General features: G+C 41.5%; 2 protein-coding genes across 6 annotated transcripts in view; one reads left to right on the top strand and one right to left on the bottom strand.

Moving 5' to 3' along the window:
• Window positions 1–1250, bottom strand: part of RBKS (ribokinase) — a 46789-nt gene extending 45539 nt beyond the window's left edge. For 2 of the 3 annotated variants that reach the window (XM_075204399.1, XM_075204401.1), the window contains exon 1: window positions 1183–1250. The gene's annotated coding sequence lies outside the window, so the exon portion shown is untranslated. Of the gene's footprint in view, window positions 1–1173 lie in introns of all 3 variants that reach the window. The other variant, XM_075204400.1, reaches the window with a different exon arrangement.
• A 126-nt stretch (window positions 1251–1376) lies between these two features.
• The window catches only part of BABAM2 (BRISC and BRCA1 A complex member 2), a 202341-nt gene continuing 178698 nt past the window's right edge, over window positions 1377–25019 (top strand). Inside the window, exons 1-3 of one of the 3 annotated variants that reach the window (XM_075204402.1) lie at window positions 1377–1582; window positions 17271–17429; window positions 21109–21185. In XM_075204402.1, coding sequence (XP_075060503.1) covers window positions 17302–17429; window positions 21109–21185 — 205 coding nt within the window. In that variant the 5' untranslated portion in view covers window positions 1377–1582; window positions 17271–17301. The remainder of the gene's footprint in view (window positions 1583–17270; window positions 17430–21108; window positions 21186–25019) is intronic. The other 2 variants (XM_075204404.1, XM_075204403.1) reach the window with 2 other exon arrangements.

Raw genomic sequence — 25019 nt, 5'->3', positions numbered from 1 at the left:
TAGAGGAGGTGTGCAATCTGTGGGCTGCAATCCCAAAATCAATTTATTTGTCGGATGTGCAGAACATTCTATCAGGAACCAACTGTTTTGGGATCACAAAGCGATGGCGCCCTGACACACATGGAGAAAGTGCCACCTGCAACTTGAACTGAATGCACAATAACACAGGCACACAAGCCCCCATGTAGGACTTGTGGAGAGGTTGATGCCTTTACACTAAAATATGAATGATTTTTTTTTTTTAGGTATGTTTACTTTACTATTCAAACAATACAAATGGAGGATGTAAAAACTGCCAGTAACTGTAACACATAGAAAATGCGACACTAACAGTAGACAGTCAGTGCGAGACATGGAGTAAGGTAAGGCCTTGTGCTGCACAGATATGTATCTAATACCCCGGATCTCAGTGTCTGACCAGATGTTCTCACAGTAATAACTGGAAAGAATACAGACTCCCATGTCATCAATCACTCACTGCCCCCCTCCCCCCAACACGCACCGTCCCCCACCCCCGACACTCACTGTCCGCCACCCCCACTGACACTCACACCACTCACTGTCCCCTCCCCCCGACACTCACACCACTCACTGTCCCCCACCCCTGCCACTCACACCACTCACTGTCCCCCACCCACACCACTCACTGTCCCCCACCCCTGCCACTCACTGTCCCCCACCCCTGCCACTCACAACACTCACTGTCCCCCACCCCTGCCACTCACACCACTCACTGTCCCCCACCCCTGCCACTCACACCACTCACTGTCCCCCACCCCTGCCACTCACACCACTCACTGTCCCCCACCCCTGCCACTCACACCACTCACTGTCCCCCACACACACCACTCACTGTCCCCCACCCCTGCCACTCACACCACTCACTGTCCCCCACCCCTGCCACTCACACCACTCACTGTCCCCCACCCCTGCCACTCACACCACTCACTGTCCCCCACCCCTGCCACTCACACCACTCACTGTCCCCCACCCCTGCCACTCACACCACTCACTGTCCCCCACCCCTGCCACTCACACCACACACTGTCCCCCACCCCTGCCACTCACACCACTGACTGTCCCCCACCCCTGCCACTCACACCACTGACTGTCCCCCACCGCTGCCACTCACACCACTCACAGTCCCCCACCCCCGACACTCACTCTACTCACTCCACTCACTGTGCAGATCAGAGACCGCTGCTGGGAAGACTCAGCAGGAACATCAGCCAACCACAACACATCTGCTGATCACATGACTAAGAGGCGGGGCTCCAACGCGGAAGGAGCAGCGCAGCTACCAGAGCGGTGACCATGGTAACAGAGGTCACTACGCCGGGCTGCCCCTCACAGTGCCTGTCAGAGATGTCCGTGTGGTAGCGGCCGGGTAACTGTTATGTGATAACCGCGACATTTGTACATAGGTGGTATGATGAAATATTAATGTATTCTCGCCCACATATAATGGAGGCTGGACTCCAGGCGTGTATTTGTTACCGGCAATGTGAGGACAGAGCGGCGCTGGGTCTTGTGGGAAGGACCCCAGTGTTTCCTTCTGGTGGTCCCGGCTGTTATATAAAAGGTGAGTTACTGGGAGTTATTAATGAATTGTGTGCAGGTTACTCAGTGTAATATGTACTGTTACAGCACTAACACTTACTGTGTATGTATTGTGTCCAGGGGGCAATATCCAGTGTATGCAGGGACTATGTATCTATAGTAATATCCAGTGTATGCAGGGACTATCTATAGTAATATCCAGTGTATGTAGGGACTATCTATAGTAATATCCAGTGTATGCAGGGACTATGTATAGTAATATCCAGTGTATACAGGGACTCTCTATCTATAGTAATATCCAGTGTATGCAGGGACTATGTATCTATAGTAATATCCAGTGATCCAGTGTATGCAGGGACTATGTATCTATAGTAATATCCAGTGTATGCAGGGACTATCTATAGTAATATCCAGTGTATGCAGGGACTATGTATCTATAGTAATATCCAGTGTATGTAGGGACTATCTATAGTAATATCCAGTGTATGCAGGGACTATGTATAGTAATATCCAGTGTATGCAGGGACTATGTATAGTAATATCCAGTGTATGCTGGGACTCTCTATAGTAATATCCAGTGTATGCAGGGACTATCTATAGTAATATCCAGTGTATGCCGCGACTCTCTATAGTAATATCCAGTGTATGCAGGGACTATCTATAGTAATATCCAGTGTATGCAGGGACTATATATCTATAGTAATATCTAGTGTATGCAGGGACTATCTATAGTAATATCCAGTGTATGCAGAGACTATATATCTATAGTAATATCCAGTGTATGCAGGGACTCTCTATAGTAATATCCAGTGTATGCAGGGACTATCTATAGTAATATCCAGTCTATGCAGGAACTCTCTATCTATAGTAATATCCAGTGTATGCAGGGACTCTCTATAGTAATATCCAGTGTATGCAGGGACTATCTATAGTAATATCTAGTGTATGCAGGGACTATCTATAGTAATATCCAGTGTATGCAGGGACTCTCTATTTATAGTAATATCCAGTGTATGCAGGGACTATCTATAGTAATATCCAGTGTATGCAGAGACTATATATCTATAGTAATATCCAGTGTATGCAGGGACTATCTATAGTAATATCCAGTGTATGCAGGGACTATGTATCTATAGTAATATCCAGTGTATGCAGGAACTCTCTATCTATAGTAATATCTAGTGTATGCAGGGACTATCTATAGTAATATCCAGTGTATGCAGGAACTCTCTATCTATAGTAATATCCAGTGTATGTAGGGACTATCTATAGTAATATCCAGTGTATGCAGGGACTCTATATCTATAGTAATATCCAGTGTATGCAGGGACTATCTATAGTAATATCCAGTGTATGCAGGTACTCTCTATCTATTGAAATATCCAGTGTATGCAAGGACTCTCTATAGTAATATCCAGTGTATGCAGGGACTCTCTATAGTAATATCCAGTGTATGCAGGGACTCTCTATAGTAATATCCAGTGTATGCAGGGACTATGTATAGTAATATCCAGTGTATGCAGGGACTATCTATCTTTAGTAATATCCAGTGTATGCAGGGACTATCTATAGTAATATCCAGTGTATGCAGGGACTATGTATAGTAATATCCAGTGTATGCAGGAACTATATATCTATAGTGATATCTAGTGTATGCAGGGACTATCTATAGTAATATCCAGTGTATGCAGGGACTCTCTATCTATAGTAATATCCAGTGTATGCAGGGACTATCTATAGTAATATCCAGTGTATGCAGGGACTATCTATCTTTAGTAATATCTAGTGTATGTAGAACATATATATCTATAGTAATTTCCAATGTATGCATATCTATCCGTAAGTAAACAACGTCACTCGATCGACCGACACAGGGCCATTACTTTATAATACCCTTTCATTCCCAAGGACTGACTGTTATTGGGTTATTTGGGAATTATGTTATTACCTGCCACACAGGAAGTATACATGAGGGAAAGGCAACATCTCACTGAGAAAGCACCTCATGGGTTCTATCTCCACAAGGGACTCTTAGGCCTTAGACCAATTACTTTGTCATAGTTTCCTCCATTTGCTTCCCATTGCTCTTCTCTGGATGTTAAGAGACATTTCGGAGCCTGACCAAGCTTGGGGTCATCAAGAGAAGGACATCTGCTGGAGGTAGGAAGGAGGGACATGGTGAGGGACCCCACCAACCAGGACCCTGCACCACTCTCCTGGATGGTCACTATCACTGTGGAAATTTGGTGGGTTTAAAAGGAGGGTACCCAAGCCAGATAAGTAAGTGAGTGACTGACTCTGGCTAAGGTGTGATACTTTGCTAAGAGACCTTATGAATCGTATCTTTATTTCCTGTGTGGATTTACTTTCATTGTTATTCCTATGTGGAATTGCTCTTTAGTCTCCTTTGTGGACTTGTGCTTCGCTGTTTCTGTGTGGGACTACCTATTATTGTTTTCTGCATTTCTGCATGGGATTATTGTATGGAACTCTACCTCGTTCAAGGACTCACTCTACCTGGATTGTTACTGGTATATTATCGCTTCGTAAAACTCATATCGTAATACTGTGAATACAGTGCAAATTAAACCAGCCATTTAATTTAATCTGCTCAGTGTCTAGGCGAATTAAAGAGCCCTGTATCTTCACATGTGGCAGCAGCAACATTGGGATCATTCAGACACCAACCGTTGAGCTTGAAGTTATTACACAGCACCGGAAAATGGAATCGGCACCGCTGTGCTACAGATGCAGCAAGAAAGATCAAGGCAGATTAACTTTGCCGCAGCAGACACCAGGGTTGTTTTAATGGAGGACGAGAACCATGTCCAACAGTTAACTGAGGATTAAAAGCAGCTGTACAGCTGCACCGTGATCTGCACCAATCATTAGAAGTGCAGAACAGTCTTGTGACGGCCCTAGGACAAGGAGTGCCTATATTGGGAGCCACAATGGGGGTGCAGCCCTCCGCACCCACCCCATCAGTATCGGCAAGACAGACAGCCAGGCTTGGATATCAGGACGTCCCACCTTTTGATGAGGCCATTTTGGACATTGATAGCCATTAGCAGATGTTTAAATCATTAATGACTCTTCATGGGGTTGAGACAGTTTAATGGCTCTGGTATTTTTTACCCATTCTGAAAGGATGGGATCTGGAGGCGTGCCATACCCTGAGCCTAGAACATATGCTGGCATATGAAGAGATACGTAGGGTGCTGCTATCTATATACGTAGTTACTGCAGAATGGTATCACATAAATCTCCAGTCTATGTCCCAGAGAGGGGATGCCTCGTTTACAGAATTCAACAATCTATTGCAAGGGAACTGTGACCGGTGGCTGGCCAGGAAGCAAGTGAATGGTAAAAATGTTTACATTTGGTAGCATCTGCAGAATTATATGTCTCCGGAGGTCAGAGAATGGGTGATAGATCGGAATTCCACCACTCCACAGAAAGTGGCACAACTAGTTGACGAGTTTACAGCTAACAGACCTCTGTGGAGAGGGGCTAAAACTGAGGAGATAGTGCTACATCAGGGCAAGTATAGCGAGGGAGGGGTACTACTATCCTGATTCGGCAGATGAAGTAGCTTACAAAGTAGAGGTGGTAGCGGCTATTGGAAAACTTGAAGGGGCACCTACAGACCGTTTAAGTTTAAGTAGACCCGCCTCTCTGAATGAGGATAATACTGCCTCCACTTTGGGTAGATGTGTTTCTCAGTCCTGGGAGTGGATGACTATATCTTCTAAGTATACAGCTGCATACTCCTAGTGTGGATTTAAGAGACGATTCATGGCTCTTTGGAAGGTAGTGGGAGCCCCATGTAGCCTGAAAGGCAGAACTTTATACTGGAATAACCCATCTGGGGTTGAAAAGGCTGTCTTAGCCTTGTCAGATGGCGTTAGGGGAATCTGCCAGTAGCCTTTGGTTAAATCTAACATTGTGAGGTACCGACTATGGGCTAAGGTTTCCACTAATTCATCAGTTCAGGGCATCGGATATCTGTCAAAATGGGAGACGAATACTCCTGTTTGGCTTGGCCACTAATGCAATGGGGCTATTCCAGTTGCTATTGGATTCCTCAATGACGTCAAGGTCCAATATTTTTTTTAATCTCCTGTTTAACAGCTACACGTCTAGCTTCAGGAATGCGGTATGGTCTTACTCTCACCAACACCCCAGGGAGGTGTAACTATGTCATGTTCTTTGAGCGTGGCATGGCCTGGCACCTCAGAAAACACATCATGGTTCATCTGAACCATTTCCTCAGTCTGTCGTCTCTACCCTGGGGACAGATCGTCCCTTATGGGAACTTTGATTTCCTGCACAACTGCGTTTACCAACGCGGCTTGTGGTTTCTCCCTATCATGCCAAGATTTCAGCAAGTTGACATGATATGTCTGAATCGGTTTTCTCCTTCCTTCCTGTCTGTTTTTGTAATTAACATGCCCCACAGCCTTAATCACCTCATATGGCCCCTGCCAATGGGTGAAGAGCTTACTCTCTTGTGTGGGTACCAGGACCAGAACTTTGTCACCTGGTTGGAAAGCCCTAATTACAGCTGACTTATCATAGTTTCTTTTTTGTCTCGCCTGTGCCTCATGCATATGTTGTTGTACCAACGGGCTGATCTTACCCTTCCTGTTATACAACTGGGACACAAACTAGATTACATTGGGTTCTTTTGTACTCAGTTGCTCCCAGCCCTCCTTGAGAACATCCTAGATGCCCCTTGGCTGCCCGCCATACAACAATTCGAAGGGGCTGAACCCGGTAGATGCTTGAGGCACCTCCCTCACTGCGAACATTAAATAGGGTAATAACACATCCCAGTCCCATTTTTCCTGTGCCACTGCCTTGCTCACCATATGTTTGAGTGTCCTATTAAAACGTTCCACTAACCCGTCAGTCTGCGGCTGATATACTGATGTGTGCAATGTTTGTACTCTTAACAACCGGCATAGCTCTTTCATTAGATGGGACATAAAGGGAGTACCCTGATCAGTCAAGATTTCTTTGGGGATACCCAACCTGGTACATTACAGAAGGAGTTCTTTTGCTATTGTACTGGACTTTATATGGTGCAATGGTATAGCCTCAGGATACCTGGTGGCATAGTCCACTATGACGAATACATACTGATGGCCGCCGGCCGACTTCTCTAATGTGCTACCAACTCCATACCAATACGCTCAAACGGGGTCTGCACCACAGGGATGGGAACTAGCTGGGCCCGATAGTCTGGCTTCGGACATGTTCTCTGGCATACTGGACAGGTCTGGCAAAACCTTTTTATTGCCTCATATACTCCTGGCCAATAGAACCTGAGCAATATCCGCTCCAGTGTTTTATCTTCCCCCAAGTGTCCCCGACACAGATGTGTTTGCGCAGCTTTGAGGACAAGTGATGTATGAATTTGTGGCACTAACAATTGCTCTACAGTTCTACCCTGTACATTTGCAACTCTATACAACAGATCATTCTATACCATATAATAGGCAATACCTCCTGCAGGCTTGTTAGCCTTCTCTACCTCATTAATCTCAACCACATTCTCATAGACATTAGCTAAGGCAACATCTCCAAGTTGGTCTTGGCCAAAGTCTCTGAAGCTGGGTACTCACTACAGAAATTTCGACCAACTTTTTATGCCGAGCGATTTTACATGCGACCGATCGCTCGGTCCATGGACTGCATACACACTAGCCTTGTTTAGGACGATAAAGGGAAGAGCGGCTTTTTTAGCGACTTTTTACAGCCATGTTGTCGTGAGCAATGACTGTAATTTCGTACTCACTGTTGTGGATCGGTCGGAAGTTTATACACACTACACAGCGGAAACGAGATTGGACCGAAAATATTAAACGGTACGACCAACCAAATGAGGCGATAATCGTCCATTTGGGCAGACTTTCGACCATCGTGTCACTACACACACTGACCCGACTTTTGAACGAGCGGTCATATGTCGGCTGTTTGAGCCGATTATTGGATGAAAACAGTGTAGTGTGTACCCAGCTTTAGTAGAAACCAGTTAGACAATCTTGCCCAGACTGAGTCCTCATTGGGAGGTGTAGCCACTTCACCCGAGGTCTCGACAACAAGCAATGCCAGGAACCGGTTCTGCATTGGCACTTGTGCAGCTCTCCTTTGTCTATGCTCCAACCTCTTATGAGGTGTATTTTCCTGAACTATCTGGTTCAGGTTTTGTGGTAGATCATGGCACTTTCCATTTTCTGTTCCCTCAAGCTCTTCCATCAAGGCTGGACTTTCGGCCGCTGCTTCAATTGCCGACGTGTGTGGCTGTATTCGCTTCTGGAGGATCTGCTTGAGCACTGGAAAGGATTAAAGGGTATGGCAGTTTTGTGGCAACGGCCGCTACCACTGTTACTGTCTGTCCATTCAGTGCAACAGGCAAAAGAGTCCCGTCATATTCCAAAATCCGGTCCACTGTTCCATATGCCAGATTTTGACCAAGGCACAAACTTTGGAGCGGGCAACGGAGATTTGGGCATATGCTGCAAGGCGCTGTATCTCTCCACTACAGCAGCCAATTCCTCATTCCTGAGGGTCCGCCTGCAGTGCCCACCTTTGGAGCCCTCGGTCCATACCCTGGATACAATGGTCAGTGGACAGAATTTTGATCATTCTGCCCGCAGTGTTCTTTTCTGTCTGCAAGAACTAGTGTTCTACCAACTTCAGCAAGCTGAGCCTGAGCCGGTAAATCTTTGGAGAGTCTACAGTCATGATATCGTTGGACCTGCCCTGCTCTGGTGACTCCAACCCTCGCTAAGATGGCGGCTTTCAGCCACTGATAATCGCCAGCCTGGTCCTCATCTAGGTCTATATAGGTTCGCTGTGCCCACTTGGCTCGGGTGGCGGCATGCTCAAAGGCTATTAGATATGCCTCAACGTCATCATCAGCAGTTAATTTCTGTAGCGTGGTGGTAGCTGGAGCCTCTCTATCCCGTCTCCCCTGAGCGATCTCCTCACGGAGAAGTCGGGTATTTTCTTCCTGTACAGCTGCCACATTCACTAGGGTTCTTCAAATGTCTTCCATTCCCACAGGAGTGTGTGCTTGGAAGTGGAACCTAGCTTCTCAGCATTCACAGGCAAATAACAAAACGGTGTGGACCACACTCAATTCACAAATTAGTGACCCACAAGGCGTGGCACTACAATTATGTCACGACTGGTATAGCGTACCTGCTATCGTTGGCACTACTCGGAGGGTGGTGCGGAGTCTAACCTGCCCCTGGTATTCACCAGGGACCCCCGCAAGGAGGTATGGACTCAGCTGCAGGAAACACGCAGGTCGCGGTTCTTCCACGAGTCAGATAGCGAAGCACGAGAAAGAGTTGTCAGACAAGCCGGGTCGGTAACGGGGCAGGCAATGAAGGTACACAAGGAGAATCCGAAGGGAAGGTGAGACAAGCCGGTCGGTAGCGTTCTGGAAGCGCGGTACACAGGGATATCCAATAGGGGTAGTCAAGGCAATCCGGGTCACAAGGGTCACAGGCAGGCAGGCAGGAATCAAGAGACGAGCAATACACAGGAATACTGAGGAAACGCTGGAGGACAGGGTAGAGACCTGAAACTCTGGCACTGGAGGGGAGCGCCAGGAGAGGTTAAATAATCCTATGGGCTAATAGAAGTTCAGCGCTATACGCCGTCATAATTAGCGCCTAGCGTGCTTAGCATAAGCTAAGCAACGGGAACGCTCAGTAGTAGCTGTAGCTGTAGCCCGGAAGTGACGCTTCTGGTTGCCTAGCAACCAGACACACTATAGCAGATACAGGCAGCCGTCCCAGAGATCGCGGGCGGCGCCTGACAAATTACCAGGTAAAATACGTTTTTGTTTGTTTTTTTTTTTAAACCCCCTTTTTTTTTTTTTTACCAAAGTTGACAAGTGCTTCACTAGTAAATACTAAAAAAACAAACTATTTTTCTTTGGGGGGGTTTTGGGACCACACCCAACTCACAGTTTGAACCTTTAACAAGTGTGGCACTACAATGACCAGCAGTGTTTAAACCTTTGCTTTCTTTTGCAACCAAAACATCTGCTAAAAAGTTCCCAGTGCACAGGTTTGTCCATCCACAGCAAGAACATCTGAAACAAAGCATTACAACAGTTTGGTGCATTATAGTGGTTTTGAACAGACTTCACTCACCACCTTTGTGTCTGGAAGCTGGAAGGACGGCTGTGTTTCAGCTGTCCTACAGATCCCACAATGACACCACAAGTGATAAAGCACAGCATTCACTGGAATCTCACACAGGTTTGCTGAACCATTTCACTGTTTATTAGCAGTTGTCAGAATGGTAAACAGTTTCAGCGAGGCTACAGCAATCATATCCAGCAAAAGTATCACAAAATCTCCCACCACCTACATCTGGCTAAACAATAGTTCCCTGACTACTAGCCGGCCACTTACTGGCATCGGTGGTCCCGCCCACAAATACAAAGTGTGTCTTTATCCTCCACCCATGCACTGCAAAACAAACCAATTACTGCAGATTAACTGTGTTTTTACCTAATTTCTTATAGGGGAACTGTGACAAATATGCCTCTCTGCCACAAATAACAAATATAAAGACATTGAAAAGATATTTAATAACCACTGGAAGGTTTTGTTAAAATATCCAATACATTTGTGCATAGACGTGCTCCATCTCTGATGAACAAACAAGTAAAAGTGCACTTCCAGCGCTAAACAATAGTGGACATATTAAAACAAAAGGTTTTCACAGATGGGTAAAAATGTAATTCTTGCAAAACATGCAAGAAAAATAATAGCATGTTTACAGATGTTACGTTTAAAAAAAACCAGGAATATACTATTAAAGAATTCATTATGTGTCACACAAACGTGGTGTACTTGATTGAATGTATTTGTGGTTAATTTTATGTAGGATGAATCTCTCGCCCACTTAAAATGCGCATATCCGAACACATACGGAATATTAGAAAAGGAATGGAGACTCGCTCCATTCCAGCCCATTTTATCAAGGTACATTAATGTTCATAACATTCATATAAACAATGTTTGGAGTATTCAACATATAATGTCAAATTGGAAAAAGAAGGATTTCTCCAAATTGACTAGCACAAGCAGAAATGCAGTGAATCTATAAACTGCATACATTATCACCACAGGGTTTGAACCAAAAATGTTTTTTAGAATAATGTACATACATTAGAAAATAACTGTTTAGCAGTTAATGGATACCTTCATGAATAATAATAAGATGACTTATATAAGAAGTTCTCTTTGTGGCGGTCAATGTTATTATTCCCATTATATGTATGTGTATATATAATATACTATACCAGGCTTTACATTTAAAGCATTTATTATACATAGAATGGTCTTCAATGTAATTTGTTTAAATGCCATATTATGGCCATATTTATAGTAATGTTAGACAAACCCCTCGGCACCACTTAAATTACCTATGATATGTAACTGGATATAGTGTTTGTGAAGATACCTGGTTTTCTGGCCCAATTCTACCCACTTCACTCTGGCTGGCCACCCACGGGTGTCTTCCTCGGCCAGGGTAGCCTACCCAGTACCTTCTAAGGTTCTTATTAGTCACTCAGGCAAATGCAGTTAGAAAGTAAAGCAATACATTTATTGTAGTAAAAAAAACAATCACTAGATTATTATGTACACACAGACAGGTTTACCACATCATCTGTCCCTTTCCCCACTAGCTTAAGGAGCTACAGTCACCTGGATGTCCTAACTTAAAGACCCATGGAGTTCTTCTCTTAGCTGTAGCTGTAGTTCATTGGTAGAGAACGAAGACTCAAAACCAGCTACACTGCACCTTCCATGAATCAAATCCCAGAAGGAATATCTCACCCCTCCCCCCCTGGAGTGACTCCTTATATCTAGGGTCAAATTTCCACAGTGCTTTCCCCTCCCTGGGCAAACCCTTGGGCCTCTCTGTGTTAAACATTGGGAATTCCTGGAATAGGGGGGTTGGAGAGGGGAGTGGAGACGGGCTGTGCTTCCAGAGAACCTCCCCTGCCAGATTGTAGACCAAACGTCTGGAGTAGTGTTGTGAGAACAATGGATACTAATTAGACTTTCCCCTCATCAGTATCTTGCAACGTGATTCCTACCCATAACCCCCCTGGCTTCACTTTGAGGACAATGAATAACAACCTCACTGAAAAATCAACAATATACATATTTACAATAAGCTACAATGTCCCCTTATCCACATGTAATTAGACACTGCAGTTGTACTCTGTTGAACTGGGGAAAAAAAGCAAGGGCTATAAAAAGTACTTGCTATAATCAACATTATGTGAGAAACGAGGGACAGGCTGGTTAAAGTGTTATCAAACTCGTATAGTCACAGTGTTGATGTATAAACTTCAATGTTTTAATCTCAATTTTCTTTAAACAATATGTATGTATAATAACAATTGCAACATCTAACAAAGAGTCACCAACTGGTCTTCTTCCAAGGTCCTGCAATCTAAATGGTAATTATAGGCTAAACAGTCCTTAGTCTTTTTTCATCCACTTGTCAGTGGTTTGTATTGGGTTCAAATTTAATGTGAACAGCACACTTAAAATTTATTATGTCCCCATGCAGTATAATGTTGCCGTTGCGTCAGTACTTATGTATTCCTGTAGTGCAGACTTTTCTTTATGTGCTGTTTAGGAGAGATCGCTTCTTGGTTTCTGAAGCGTTTCCTGTGGGCTAAGTGTCTGTAACGGTCATGTTACCATGCAGTCCCGTGCAGGCGCGATGTTTATATTGTAGAAACCGATATGTTGTGAGAAGATTAGGTAGTGAATATCTTTATCCTAACGCGTTTCACCACTTGCAAGCTTCATCAGGGATTTAAGATTGCTTGTATCCGGTTTGTATTAAACACACCCCTTTCTTTGGCGGTTATATTATACAAAAACCGGTATAATTTCTCTATGCATGTAAAGGCATTTTATTTCAAATGATCGTAACTATACAAAATATACATCTTTTCTTAAAAAACCTGTTACAATTTCTTTTCTATATTTTTCTTATTAATGCTTTTCAACTATTATAAACAAGAAAATATAATGTAATAAGTTATTATAAGAATAAATATACAAATTTGTTTTAGTTTCGTTAAAACACCTGATGGTATCGGCAATCATAATATTTTCCCCTTAATCTTTTTGATTTGAAAATGTTATGTTTGCTACAATCATGTTGATTTTATTATATATGTATCGATTACTATAAAGCAATATATGACAATGTTTATAGATGCTTCATTGGATATTCATCTATTTGCACACTCTAATTTTCTTCCTTTTAAATAATTTTCTTCCTTTTAAATAAGATCTCTATTACTGCATGTTATAAAGAGTTATTTTACTCCCAATAATGCTTTATTACTTCTGGCTTAGTCTTTATCTAAGAAACTCCCTAGATCAAAAGTAATAGAATATCACTTAACAGATAAGAAGAACCCGGTATTATAAAGTTGCTCAATATACACATAAAAACAACTATTTTATATGAGAAAAATGATAAGGAGATAGAGCATGATGTTTGGCAAAATAAGTAAATGAAAAATGAAATTTGAGCCTCTATATTTGTGGGATAGTCAGTATGTTCTATGTGCTGGAATGTTTCAAAGTAAGCTGTTTGGTAGTTTAAAGATGAAATCAGGAAGGAATTAAATAAGGCGTATGGAAAAAGTTATTCAAGTTATTTCACTAAAACGAAAGTTATGTTTTATGCTTTGGAGACTCTTGTATATGTTAAATTGTCCCACATGTATGTAATCATTGCATTCAGGTTATATGAGGATTATTAAACACAATCTTTATTATCATGTTCCACGTCTAAGAGAATGTTATGTACATGAATGGTTTATTTGGAATCTTATTCCTTCTAAAAGGAACAACAGACGTCTCCATGAAGTTTATGTGCTTACATGCAAATCCTTTGGCACAATAATAACGAGGCTGCGAGGAAATCAGTAAAAGCGCATGGGAGAAATGCTATGTACAAATACATTAGGGGTCAATACAGAGAACGTTCATGGGAACTTTTTACCCCAAGGACTATACACAGGACACACGGTCACCCCTAAGGTTAGAGGAGAGGAAATTTCACAACCAGCAAAGGAAGGGGTTCTTTACAGTAAGGGCAGTGAAGATATGGAATTCACTGCCAGGGAAGGTTGTGATGGTAGATTCAATAGATATGTTTAAGAAAGGGTTAGACAAATTTTTAGTGGAAAAGTGTATCCAGGGATACGACCGTTAATTAAAATGAAGGATAGTAGTGGATATAGGGTAAAAATAGGACTACAATATTGGGTCTGGGGGGATTTTCACAATTGAAACAGTTTGGCGGTTGCTTACTCTGGATCAATTTCAAATATAAGTGCAGGATCGCAGGAGATCCAAAATAGGTTGAACTTGATGGACTGGTGTCTTTTTTCAACCTCATCAACTATGTTACTATGTTATGTATTCTAGCCTCTGCTTCAGAAAGACAATTGATTGGAGATTACAATTTATGCCTCTATCTGGATCCTTGTTCCCGTTTCAAAACTTGACTGAACTGCTGTATAGGCCTTATAATTTGGAGACACATAAGGATGATATACATTTTTGTGAAAAAGTATATGAACATTATTGAGTATCTCCTTTTTGGTAACTGATAGGATCTAAACCAACATTTTGATAGTAGATTTTAGATTATTTGCTGTATGTGATATTGATAGAAGATCATACCTAATAGGTTAACAGACAGTGACATTGAATATTAGTGCCTCAGCTGCCTCATCTCTACCTTTTCATGTTTGATTATAGGTTGTTGGTGAAACCTTAAGGTGCTGATAAAGGCTGCAGACTGTCAGCGCACAGTATACCTCTAACACTTATTACTTACAGGAGGTGCTTCTGTGTTCACCCAGCAGAGTACAAATGAGAGGTCACAGGAAACGCTTTGTAGAAATACCCCCCCTCTTATGATTTGATAATTTACAAATTCCCAAGAAGTTAAGGGTAGATGGATTGTGTTCATGACATTTGGAATAGTGATCAGATGCGCTGTAGGTATCTAATTATTTTTTAATATTGTGTAAGTGTTCTGCGAGTCTTTTATGTAATTTGTGGATTGTGCGGCCTACATACTGTTTCCCACATGGGCATTCCACCAGATTAATAACCCCAGTGGTGTCGCACGTTATTTTCCCTCTAATCTGTGATGTTTGAGTGGAATTTGGTGACTTAGTCTGTTGGGTGAGTTTGCAGGCCTGGCATCTAGTGCAAAAGAAGAATCCATCAGTATTTTTATTTATTTATTCAGGATTCTAGTTTGTTGTTTTTTTCGAGTAGGGTTACAGCATTTGAACTGTTTGGTGTTTAGGGAGTCTGATTCTCTTACACTATTTTGGGTTTTTCTGGTAGAATTCTCCTTGTTGTGTTTTTCTTTTTGTTTTTAAAGGATTCTCCTACCAGTGTCCCTAATCTCTTCATATGCTTTTCCAACAATCCCCTTGTCGTATTGCCTCTTTGCAAACCTTTCTTTTACAATCTCGGCCTGTTTATCACACAGAGTAAGATTAGTGCAGTTGCGTCTAACTCTAGTCATCTGTCCTTTGGGAATATTATTGAGCCACCTCCTAAGGTGATTGCTGGAAGCTGGAATAAAGAAGGTGTAATGCACCTTTTTTAGGAATGTTTTGGTCTGAATTTGGCCCTCAGTTATGGAAATATCCAGATCTAACAATTCCACTCTTTCTTGACTAGTATGGGCAGTGAATCTGAGATTTGAGTCATTGATATTGATGTAATTCTGCAATTTTTCCAGTTTTTCTTTGATTCCAGTCCATAGACACACCCTAGGATTTGGGATGAGTTGGGGTTGTTTTCCCAATAGGCCATGAACAGGTTTGCGTAACTGGGCACAAACTTCGTGCCCATTGCAGTTCCGTGAACCTGTTTAGTATTTCCCATTGAACCAGAAGTAATTGTGGTTTAGAATAAGCCAAATCCCTTCCATGATGAAGTTGATTTGTTCATTGAGGATGTCTGTCTCAGTGGTGAGGATGTGTGTAACATGTTTTAATAAGGTGAGATCACATGTCATAAGCGTATATCCTCCTATATGCCAGACGATGTTGTCCAAAACCTGCAATTTGTGACCAGTGTCCCTGCTATAACTTCACTGTTTTGTGACCACAGGTTGGAGGAAGTTATCTATATATCTGTTGATTGTGAAAGAATTAATGCCTGATACTGTCGCTTTGCCTGGTGGATTGATGAGTGTTTTGTGTATTCCTAAATGGAGCACAGCAGAAGGGCATTCTGAATAAAGCAGAATACCAATCTTTACATATTAAGAACCCAAGACTCCCAGTTATATACTTGTTTTCAAAAATACTCAAAACACTCATCAATCCACCTCCCCGCTCGAAACTCACCATTTACTTTGTCTCCATGGGGGATTTGCTGTTCATTGTTAAATTCATCCACTAGAACTATACTATGCATGTATTAAGACCAACAATATTAGTGCTATTTATCTTGCATATTCAGTTTTTCAACTAATACCTCCACTATGTATGTATTAAGACCAATATCAATGTTCACCCACAATCAGGGGTATATCGAAATAACCTGCATCTGTAATAACCAAAGTGTGGGGAAATTCGGTGTGAAAGAATTAACTTTTGAAAATAACAACTGTGTTGTAATATTGACAACTAACAAGTATACAGCATATTCAACATTTTATTAATATTCAACAATGCTATCACCCAATTACTAGATATTACTAGGGCTACATCAAGATCTTCATACCACCAGCCCTTTATAAGCAACATTGATATACGTGCAACATTGTTTACATTATCTCTCATTAAATGTGTATATATATATATATATATATATATATATATATATATATATATATGGAAAAGTCATTGCTCAATGACTTAACAAATGACTGTCCTTCTCACTGGACTACAAGAGGTCGCTTTAAAATTAATACTGGTTAAGTTGGAATGGGGAATCCGGAATGTCCCCTTATTATACTAATTGCAACCTGTCTCCACCTACTAACCAATCAAGTTCACCTGTAATCGTTACCCACACTATATATGCTGATAATGATAGTCAACATGTATACACTTGTCCTTGTGAAAGCCGCATTATCATTAGGGGCAAAACGCGTTGGGTTTAAAGAACTACACCATCCAAAATAAAACCGTATACCATTTCTTATGACCACCGCATCGTGAGAAACTTGAGTGAATGATCCAAACACCAGCCCGCTTATCGGGACAAAGGAACGCTATAATAAGCGGCTCCTTGCAGCTGGTAAGGATTGTAACCAGTTAATGTGCTAACTCCCCAGCACTCCGACACTCCACTCCAACTCCGGGACTTCTGTGAAAGCAGTCTCCCGTATCTCGGGGAGGTGAGAAAGGTGTACACAGGACGGGATAGAGGTAGGAGAAGGACACCACCGCTTCGGAGAATTGCTCCATTTCACAAACGTTTAATACCTTCTGACTAAATCAAAAGCAAACTGGGAACTTTTTCTGAAAATTACTGAAATATAATGCGACTACTTTTTTGCTATAGGCTGAGAATACATGAATCTTATGGTGTCTCAGACAAGATTCTACATCATTTGCACATTACATTTATACTTGTCATTTTGTCTTTATGCAGGCTCTGAGTTACTGTCACCATCCGGCCCAGAATGTCCCCGGAAGTCACCTTAAACCGAATAGCTCCGGCGCTGTCTCCGTTCATCTCCAGCGTGGTCAGAAACGGGAAAGTTGGGCTGGATTCTACGAGCTGTCTTAGGATAACTGACCTTAAATCAGGGTAAGTAGCTTTATAGCACTAGAATACAATTATACACCATTCAGGGGGTTACCTACTAATTGGGGAAATGTATATCATGGGTCTGATTAATTAAGGACGTGCCCAGAACTGGACTATACGCCAGAGATTGCAGCAACATTCAATTAATCTTCTAGCGCAAAAGGACCCTTACTACAGCCTACGATTTCATGACCTTAACGGGGAGGGGACTGGGCGTATGCACGTAGTCATTGGACAGTAAGGGCCAAGCTCCAGTGCACACAGCAGCGTCCGATCCAAGCTTTGGACATCTCAAAGCTAAATATTTATCTGTCCTATCACTGGCAGCAGCTACAGGTCAGGTGTAAGTGCTGAGCGATAGTGATGACGGCTGTGTATACAGCTAGAACATGTGTTTGTAATCAGGAGCAAGTGTATTTTATGCAGACATTAATAACATCCTAATACATGTATTTTATGGGGGGGGGGTGATTAACAAAACAATTTATTATTAATTTTTAATTGTTTTGTCATTAATGACTATATTATTAGCAGATGACATTCCGATCCTTGTTGAATACGGACGTGCGCACGCCTGAATTGCGTTAGTTTTGTGTGCCTTAATGAATAAGGCCCCACATGTTTAATATCACTGCTGTTTATATATATTATATTTATTTGCTATTGCCAGTGACTCTAGTATGCTAATGAGGGGAGGGAACAGTTGCTGCAGCATTCTGGGAGTTTAAACAGAAAGACAACAATGCGCAGATAATTTCCCAGCAGGGACCCCCCCCCCCCCATTCTGTTTGGAAGACAAAGCAGGAGCATTGAGTCCCCTGGAACAATATACTTTGAAACATTCATTTGTTTACATTTCATAGATATAACCAATATAACTACATCAGTGCCTAATCCATGAATATATTCAGGGGAGAACTTTCTGTATAAAGCACTGGGGGCTATAAAATAAAATAGTGATAGATTTGTTTTCCTCCTGTATTGACTTATATAACAAATTTGCACAGTTCCTGGTTTTCTTGTCCAGCTAAAGCCTGGGGTGTAATCCACCTGCACCCCCCACAAAGGCATCAGCTGTCTATGTGTTTTGATTTCTGTAGATGACAGTATAACTCCTCTGTACAATCCCTGTCTCTCCACTTACTGAGATCGCTCATCCACGGCCTGCTGCACTAACACTGCATCCAAAACACAGCCCAAGACCAAGACTTAAATGACAGGTGGAAGAAACGGTTCAGTGGAAAAAAGTATATTTATGGAACACAAATATAGGATGTGTTAAACTTGTATGTATGTATATATGTGTGTATAAATAATATATATATATACAAGTTAACCCGTGCATGATACTCATGCATTCTAGTCAAATCAAGCTACTTAAGGTCTTAAAAAGGTTCTTGTCATGCATTTGGGCCTAGCCCAGGCCTCCTCAGGGGAAGAGCGTTACTTCCCAACGCAAGCGGCCTTTTTAATGTGTGTTCATGAGGTAAAATTACCTCACGAAAATGACTTTGACCCCTCAACTCATAAATTTAGCCTTTACTACCCCTCCCACGGGGGGAAGGGGGGATGATGGAAGTTAACTGACTTGACTATTCTAATTTTTTGGTCAAATAATGTCAGTATACCAAATTTCAGGTCAATTGGATGAGCCCTTTCTAGAAAATAGTTTTTTCCACACACACACACACACACACTAACGCACGCCTCTACACATGTGTGTTCATGAGGTAAAATTACCTCACGAAAATGAGTTTGAGCCCTACCAAATTTCAGCCCTTTTTGAATTTTTTTTCCCACACACACTAAGAATTTAGTAGGTCAGTGCATAACTCTGCCCAACCTTAACGGGGAGGGGACTGGGCGTATGCACGTAGTCATTGTACAGTAAGGGCCAAGCTCCAGTGCACACAGCAGCGTCCGATCCAAGCTTTGGACATCTCAAAGCTACATATTTATCTGTCGTATCACTGGCACCAGCTAGAGGTCAGGTGTAAGTGCTGAGCGATAGTGATGACGGCTGTGTATACAGCTAGAACATGTGTTTGTAATCAGGAGCAAGTGTATTTTATGCAGACATTAATAACATCCTAATACATGTATTTTATGGGGGGGGGTGATTAACAAAACAATTTATTATTAATTTTTAATTGTTTTGTCATTAATGACTATATTATTAGCAGATGACATTCCGATCCTTGTTGAATACGGACGTGCGCACGCCTGAATTGCGTTAGTTTTGTGTGCCTTAATGAATAAGGCCCCACATGTTTAATATCACTGCTGTTTATATATATTATATTTATTTGCTATTGCCAGTGACTCTAGTATGCTAATGAGGGGAGGGAACAGTTGCTGCAGCATTCTGGGAGTTTAAACAGAAAGACAACAATGCGCAGATAATTTCCCAGCAGGGACCCCCCCCCCCATTCTGTTTGGAAGACAAAGCAGGAACATTGAGTCCCCTGGAACAATATACTTTGAAACATTCATTTGTTTACATTTCATAGATATAACCAATATAACTACATCAGTGCCTAATCCATGAATATATTCAGGGGAGAACTTTCTGTATAAAGCACTGGGGGCTATAAAATAAAATAGTGATAGATTTGTTTTCCTCCTGTATTGACTTATATAACAAATTTGCACAGTTCCTGGTTTTCTTGTCCAGCTAAAGCCTGGGGTGTAATCCACCTGCACCCCCCACAAAGGCATCAGCTGTCTATGTGTTTTGATTTCTGTAGATGACAGTATAACTCCTCTGTACAATCCCTGTCTCTCCACTTACTGAGATCGCTCATCCACGGCCTGCTGCACTAACACTGCATCCAAAACACAGCCCAAGACCAAGACTTAAATGACAGGTGGAAGAAACGGTTCAGTGGAAAAAAGTATATTTATGGAACACAAATATAGGATGTGTTAAACTTGTATGTATGTATATATGTGTGTATAAATAATATATATATATATATATACAAGTTAACCCGTGCATGATACTCATGCATTCTAGTCAAATCAAGCTACTTAAGGTCTTAAAAAGGTTCTTGTCATGCATTTGGGCCTAGCCCAGGCCTCCTCAGGGGAAGATCGTTACTTCCCGACGCAAGCGGCCTTTTTAATGTGTGTTCATGAGGTAAAATTACCTCACGAAAATGACTTTGACCCCTCAACTCATAAATTTAGCCTTTACTACCCCTCCCACGGGGGGAAGGGGGGATGATGGAAGTTAACTGACTTGACTATTCTAATTTTTTGGTCAAATAATGTCAGTATACCAAATTTCAGGTCAATTGGATGAGCCCTTTCTAGAAAATAGTTTTTTCCACACACACACACAAACACACACACACACACACTAACGCACGCCTCTACACATGTGTGTTCATGAGGTAAAATTACCTCACGAAAATGAGTTTGAGCCCTACCAAATTTCAGCCCTTTTTGAATTTTTTTCCCCACACACACTAAGAATTTAGTAGGTCAGTGCATAACTCTGCCCAGCAGGTGGCGCTGCAACTTGTTTTTTTTTTCCACACACACACAGACAGACAGACGCCACTAAGCATTTATATATTAGATATTTGTATGATAGAATGACATATTCCTGCAGATTGTGTTGAGTTGTGTTGACCACAGATCTGTTTGTCACTGGACTTGTCATTGTCTCTTCCAGTTGCACCTCACTGACCCCCGGACCCAGCTGTGATCGTTTCAAACTCCACATCCCCTATGCCGGGGAGACCCTGAAATGTGAGCATCAGCCGGTAACGTAGGAGCATTAGGAATCCAGATTAAGTTGTGGGAAACAGTGATTGTTGTTGTTGTTAAATAAAAAAATAGTAAATAATAATAGTAAATGTTACTCTTGTTAAATATATTATTTTCTACAAATCCATTAGAAAGTAGATGCCTGCATAAAATAATAAGTGTGACTTAGAATTTGTTTATTAATTTGTAGCAGCTACTAGACATTTTGCAATAAAATAATCCTGGGTTCCCGTCCGATTAGACATAGAGACCCTGCATTATGGACTGATAAAGGCGCAGAGTGAGAAACTGGTATTTCCTTTATAAAACCAGATACAAACAGTTTGTGAAATCATCAGACAGATTACACATTATAACTGTTGGCCCGATGTAGTTTGGATCTTATAATATTGTAAATACTGTCTATTTATTATTATTATTATTATTATTATTATTATTATCTTTGACTTATAAGGCGCCACAAAGGGTCCGCAGCCCCGTACATTACATATACAGAAAACAGAACCAAGACACAACATGATACACAAATGTATACAAACACAGGTGACAGGGTAAAGCAAATCAGATTATATCTGACATAGAGAAAGGGATGGTAGAAATCAGCAAGAAGAAGGCCGAAGATTAATAAAACAGGGAAAACAGGGCTAGGGAAGCAGGCCAAGAGGTACAGAGGGTGAAGGAACTGTAGAAGGAGCACACAAGGAAAGAGGGCCCTGCTCATGAGAGCTAACAACCTAGAGGGAGGGGGAGACACATAAATGGGGGTACTAACTAGGGGAGAGAGCCAGGACAAGAAAGTTAGGAGGACTGATAGACTTGAATAAAGAAATGAGTCTTAAGGGCACACTTGAAGCCTTTATGGCAAGTTGCAGTGTCTGTTCCCCTGTCCTCTGCTATGCACCAATAGAACAGACTAAATATAGCGTATCTCAGAGTAGCTGTAATAACCAGTCACATAATAACCGTGCTATTAACCATCTGCGGAGACATTTCCGCTTATCCTGGTTCCTACAAAATCTCATATTCTCCATTGCTATATGCCGTTTATCGTGCACTGTGTAATCAGCAGGATTTAGGTCATTTCCTTCTAATGTCCTTTACAGGTAGAGTAGTATGTGTTGTCACACGGGTTAGTATGGCCAGCGCTGTGTTTTATGTCTGTATTACACATTAGTCTGAAGTTGTATCCCTCACATTGTGTGTTAATGTTGCTTCATTTCTAGTCTGTGAATATATAATCTACAAATGACATGAATATGTAAAATATATAATTATATTTGATGAGTAATGATATCACTTGGATTTTGACGTCACTCCTGATCGCTATATCCTTATATACAGCTGTTATGTAACTCGTATCAACATTAGTGAGGAGTAATTGTATCAAGGGGAGATATTTCTGGGTGGTTTGATGTATGACAGGGTGATTTGGCAGGAAGCTGCTAGAAAGTCGCCCTTTTCCAAAATGCAACATTACAGATCACCGTCCCGACATTAAGCCATGATAAGAATACAGAGCGTGAGATGTATCAAGCAGCGTTTTTTTTAAAAACCTCCAGAAAATTAGAGGTGGTTCTGCGATACTGTGCAGACTACATGCTGGTTGAGCTGCCCTACCATTCATAACCTAAGAGGAGACACCATTGATTTATTAATTATGGGGGCAAACATTATTTATTGATTAAGGAGACAAAACAATTTATTTTAAAAAAATGAAGGGGGCACTATTATATTTTATAATAAAAATATTGAGGTGATATTATTTTAATGCTAACAGGGACAATATTTAATTAGGATGAAGGCAACACTTATAATTTCATGATGGGGGCACAGTTTGTGCTGCACATAGGGGCACTACAAGTGCCAGCATACACTTGTGCCGTCATAGTGAAATAATAAGCATTGCCCCGTAATTAATTAATTATTGCCTCCATTGCCCTTAATTTCTATAATAATTTATAATTGAATTATAAATTATTTTTGCCCCCTAAATAATGATTGGTCCTATAATTCATCAGTCATTGGTGCGTTTGAAACTGGTCTAGAAAATAAAATCCCTGACCTTTTTCTGGCGGTTTAGATGAAAAGGCCAGACATGGCCGGCAATGTGAATTCAGACACTCCAAATCGCTGGATAATGCACCCGCTGGATAAAGCAATGCTGCTGTAGGACAAGCATCGCTCCAAGAACTGCAGGTGACTTCTAATATCCAATCTATCCTCACATGTGTGGTGGATACGTTACTCCGGATATCACACAAGTTTCCTTTGCAGATAGACAACAAAAGTTGCTTGTATACGATGATCGGTGAAAATCTCCAGCGGTTGGAAAACCACGAAAAAAATGCAGCTTGATGCAGCTCCCCTTACTGAGAAGGTGTTCTGTATAGAGCACACCCAGCTACGAGGATCATCTTATACAGTTGTCTATCTGGAAAGGAAACTTGTCTGATATACGGAGTAACGTATATCGTGAGGATATTTTTGTTTTTACCCAAGTGTAAAATCAGCAATCGTTTATTTATTAACGGGTGACAACCATGAATCTTTACAAGATGATACTATCTATATATATATATATATATATATATATATATATATATATATATATATATATATATATATATAATCTAAATCATATACTGAAATGTACTACCTGGAGAATGTCTAGATAGCATTATCAAGCTATATATCAGTTTACGGGATATTAATGTTAAAGGTCAAAGTGGCTTCTGGTTAGTGGATCGGGGTGATACAGGAACCCCTGTGTAAGTTTGGTCAGGCTGCAAATATAAGATACCAGTCAAGTGGATGAAAAATGGCCTTCAGGTGGTCTATATGTGGACAGCAGTTACCATCCTCCACACACAGTTTGTAGCAGCAGTTTCCTGTGCGGCTTTCCTCTACATTAACGCTCTTTCACTGGCCGTCTCGTACACAGTATTATTTTTAACATCAGCTGTAATTCAGATACCCACTTTGCTGTGGTGAAGAGTAAGCATATCTTCATCCCATCACCACAGGAAATCATATGCTGTTAGCTGATTAATTTGAGGTACTGCTCAGCTATAGGCTGCAAACAGCACAGACAAACCGAGTGTAGTTTAACCCTTTATCTGCACTGCTCCTTAATGACTGCAGGAAAAACAAGCGAATACCCATGTTCTAAGGAACCCTCTTCCAATGTGCTCAAGTTAAGAAAACACGTTTTGTTGCAGTTGTAAGTGAAGCATGAAAAGTTCCATAGTGCAGGTCCACCAAATGTCATTGATTGTCTCCATCATAGCAGGAATACCTCTCTTTCAAGTCCCATGGGTTGCTGCCCAAGGCGCAAATATGGGGGTGCAGGGAATTATTATTTTACGTTAATTTAGTTACAATTGGGGGTTATTACATTTCCTTCTTGCCCCAGGCGTTACCCTTTCTAGTTACAGCTCTGACAAGGAGTATACGGTGAATCAGAAGGGAATCAGTTTGGGACATGCCTTGAGATTTACAATGAAGTAGAGCCAACAAAGGCTTTGGATACCTATTAAGATTAATAACACAATGGATTACAGTGAAGATGCCTTTTCAGGAAAGCAGTGCACGATGGCAGCCAAGTCTTCTAACCGAACATATGTGGAGTCTTAGCGTGTTTCTCATGGAACAATATCTGTGAACAGAAGGTAGCAGTAGGATCGAGTAGGATCTTTTATTAAGAGACTCGAAAGTAGTTACTTGATTGTTTTGAGAATTTTGAGCTGTCTTAGCAAACGGATCCAACTATTGATCCACCAACAGAATTCAATAGCCTGTTTTTATCCGTAGGGTTGT

The sequence above is a fragment of the Mixophyes fleayi genome, chromosome 3 (genome assembly GCF_038048845.1).
Source record: "Mixophyes fleayi isolate aMixFle1 chromosome 3, aMixFle1.hap1, whole genome shotgun sequence".
Classification (NCBI taxonomy): domain Eukaryota; kingdom Metazoa; phylum Chordata; class Amphibia; order Anura; family Limnodynastidae; genus Mixophyes; species Mixophyes fleayi.
Note: the sequence above shows the minus strand (reverse complement) of the source record. Positions and strands in the feature narration are given on the sequence as shown.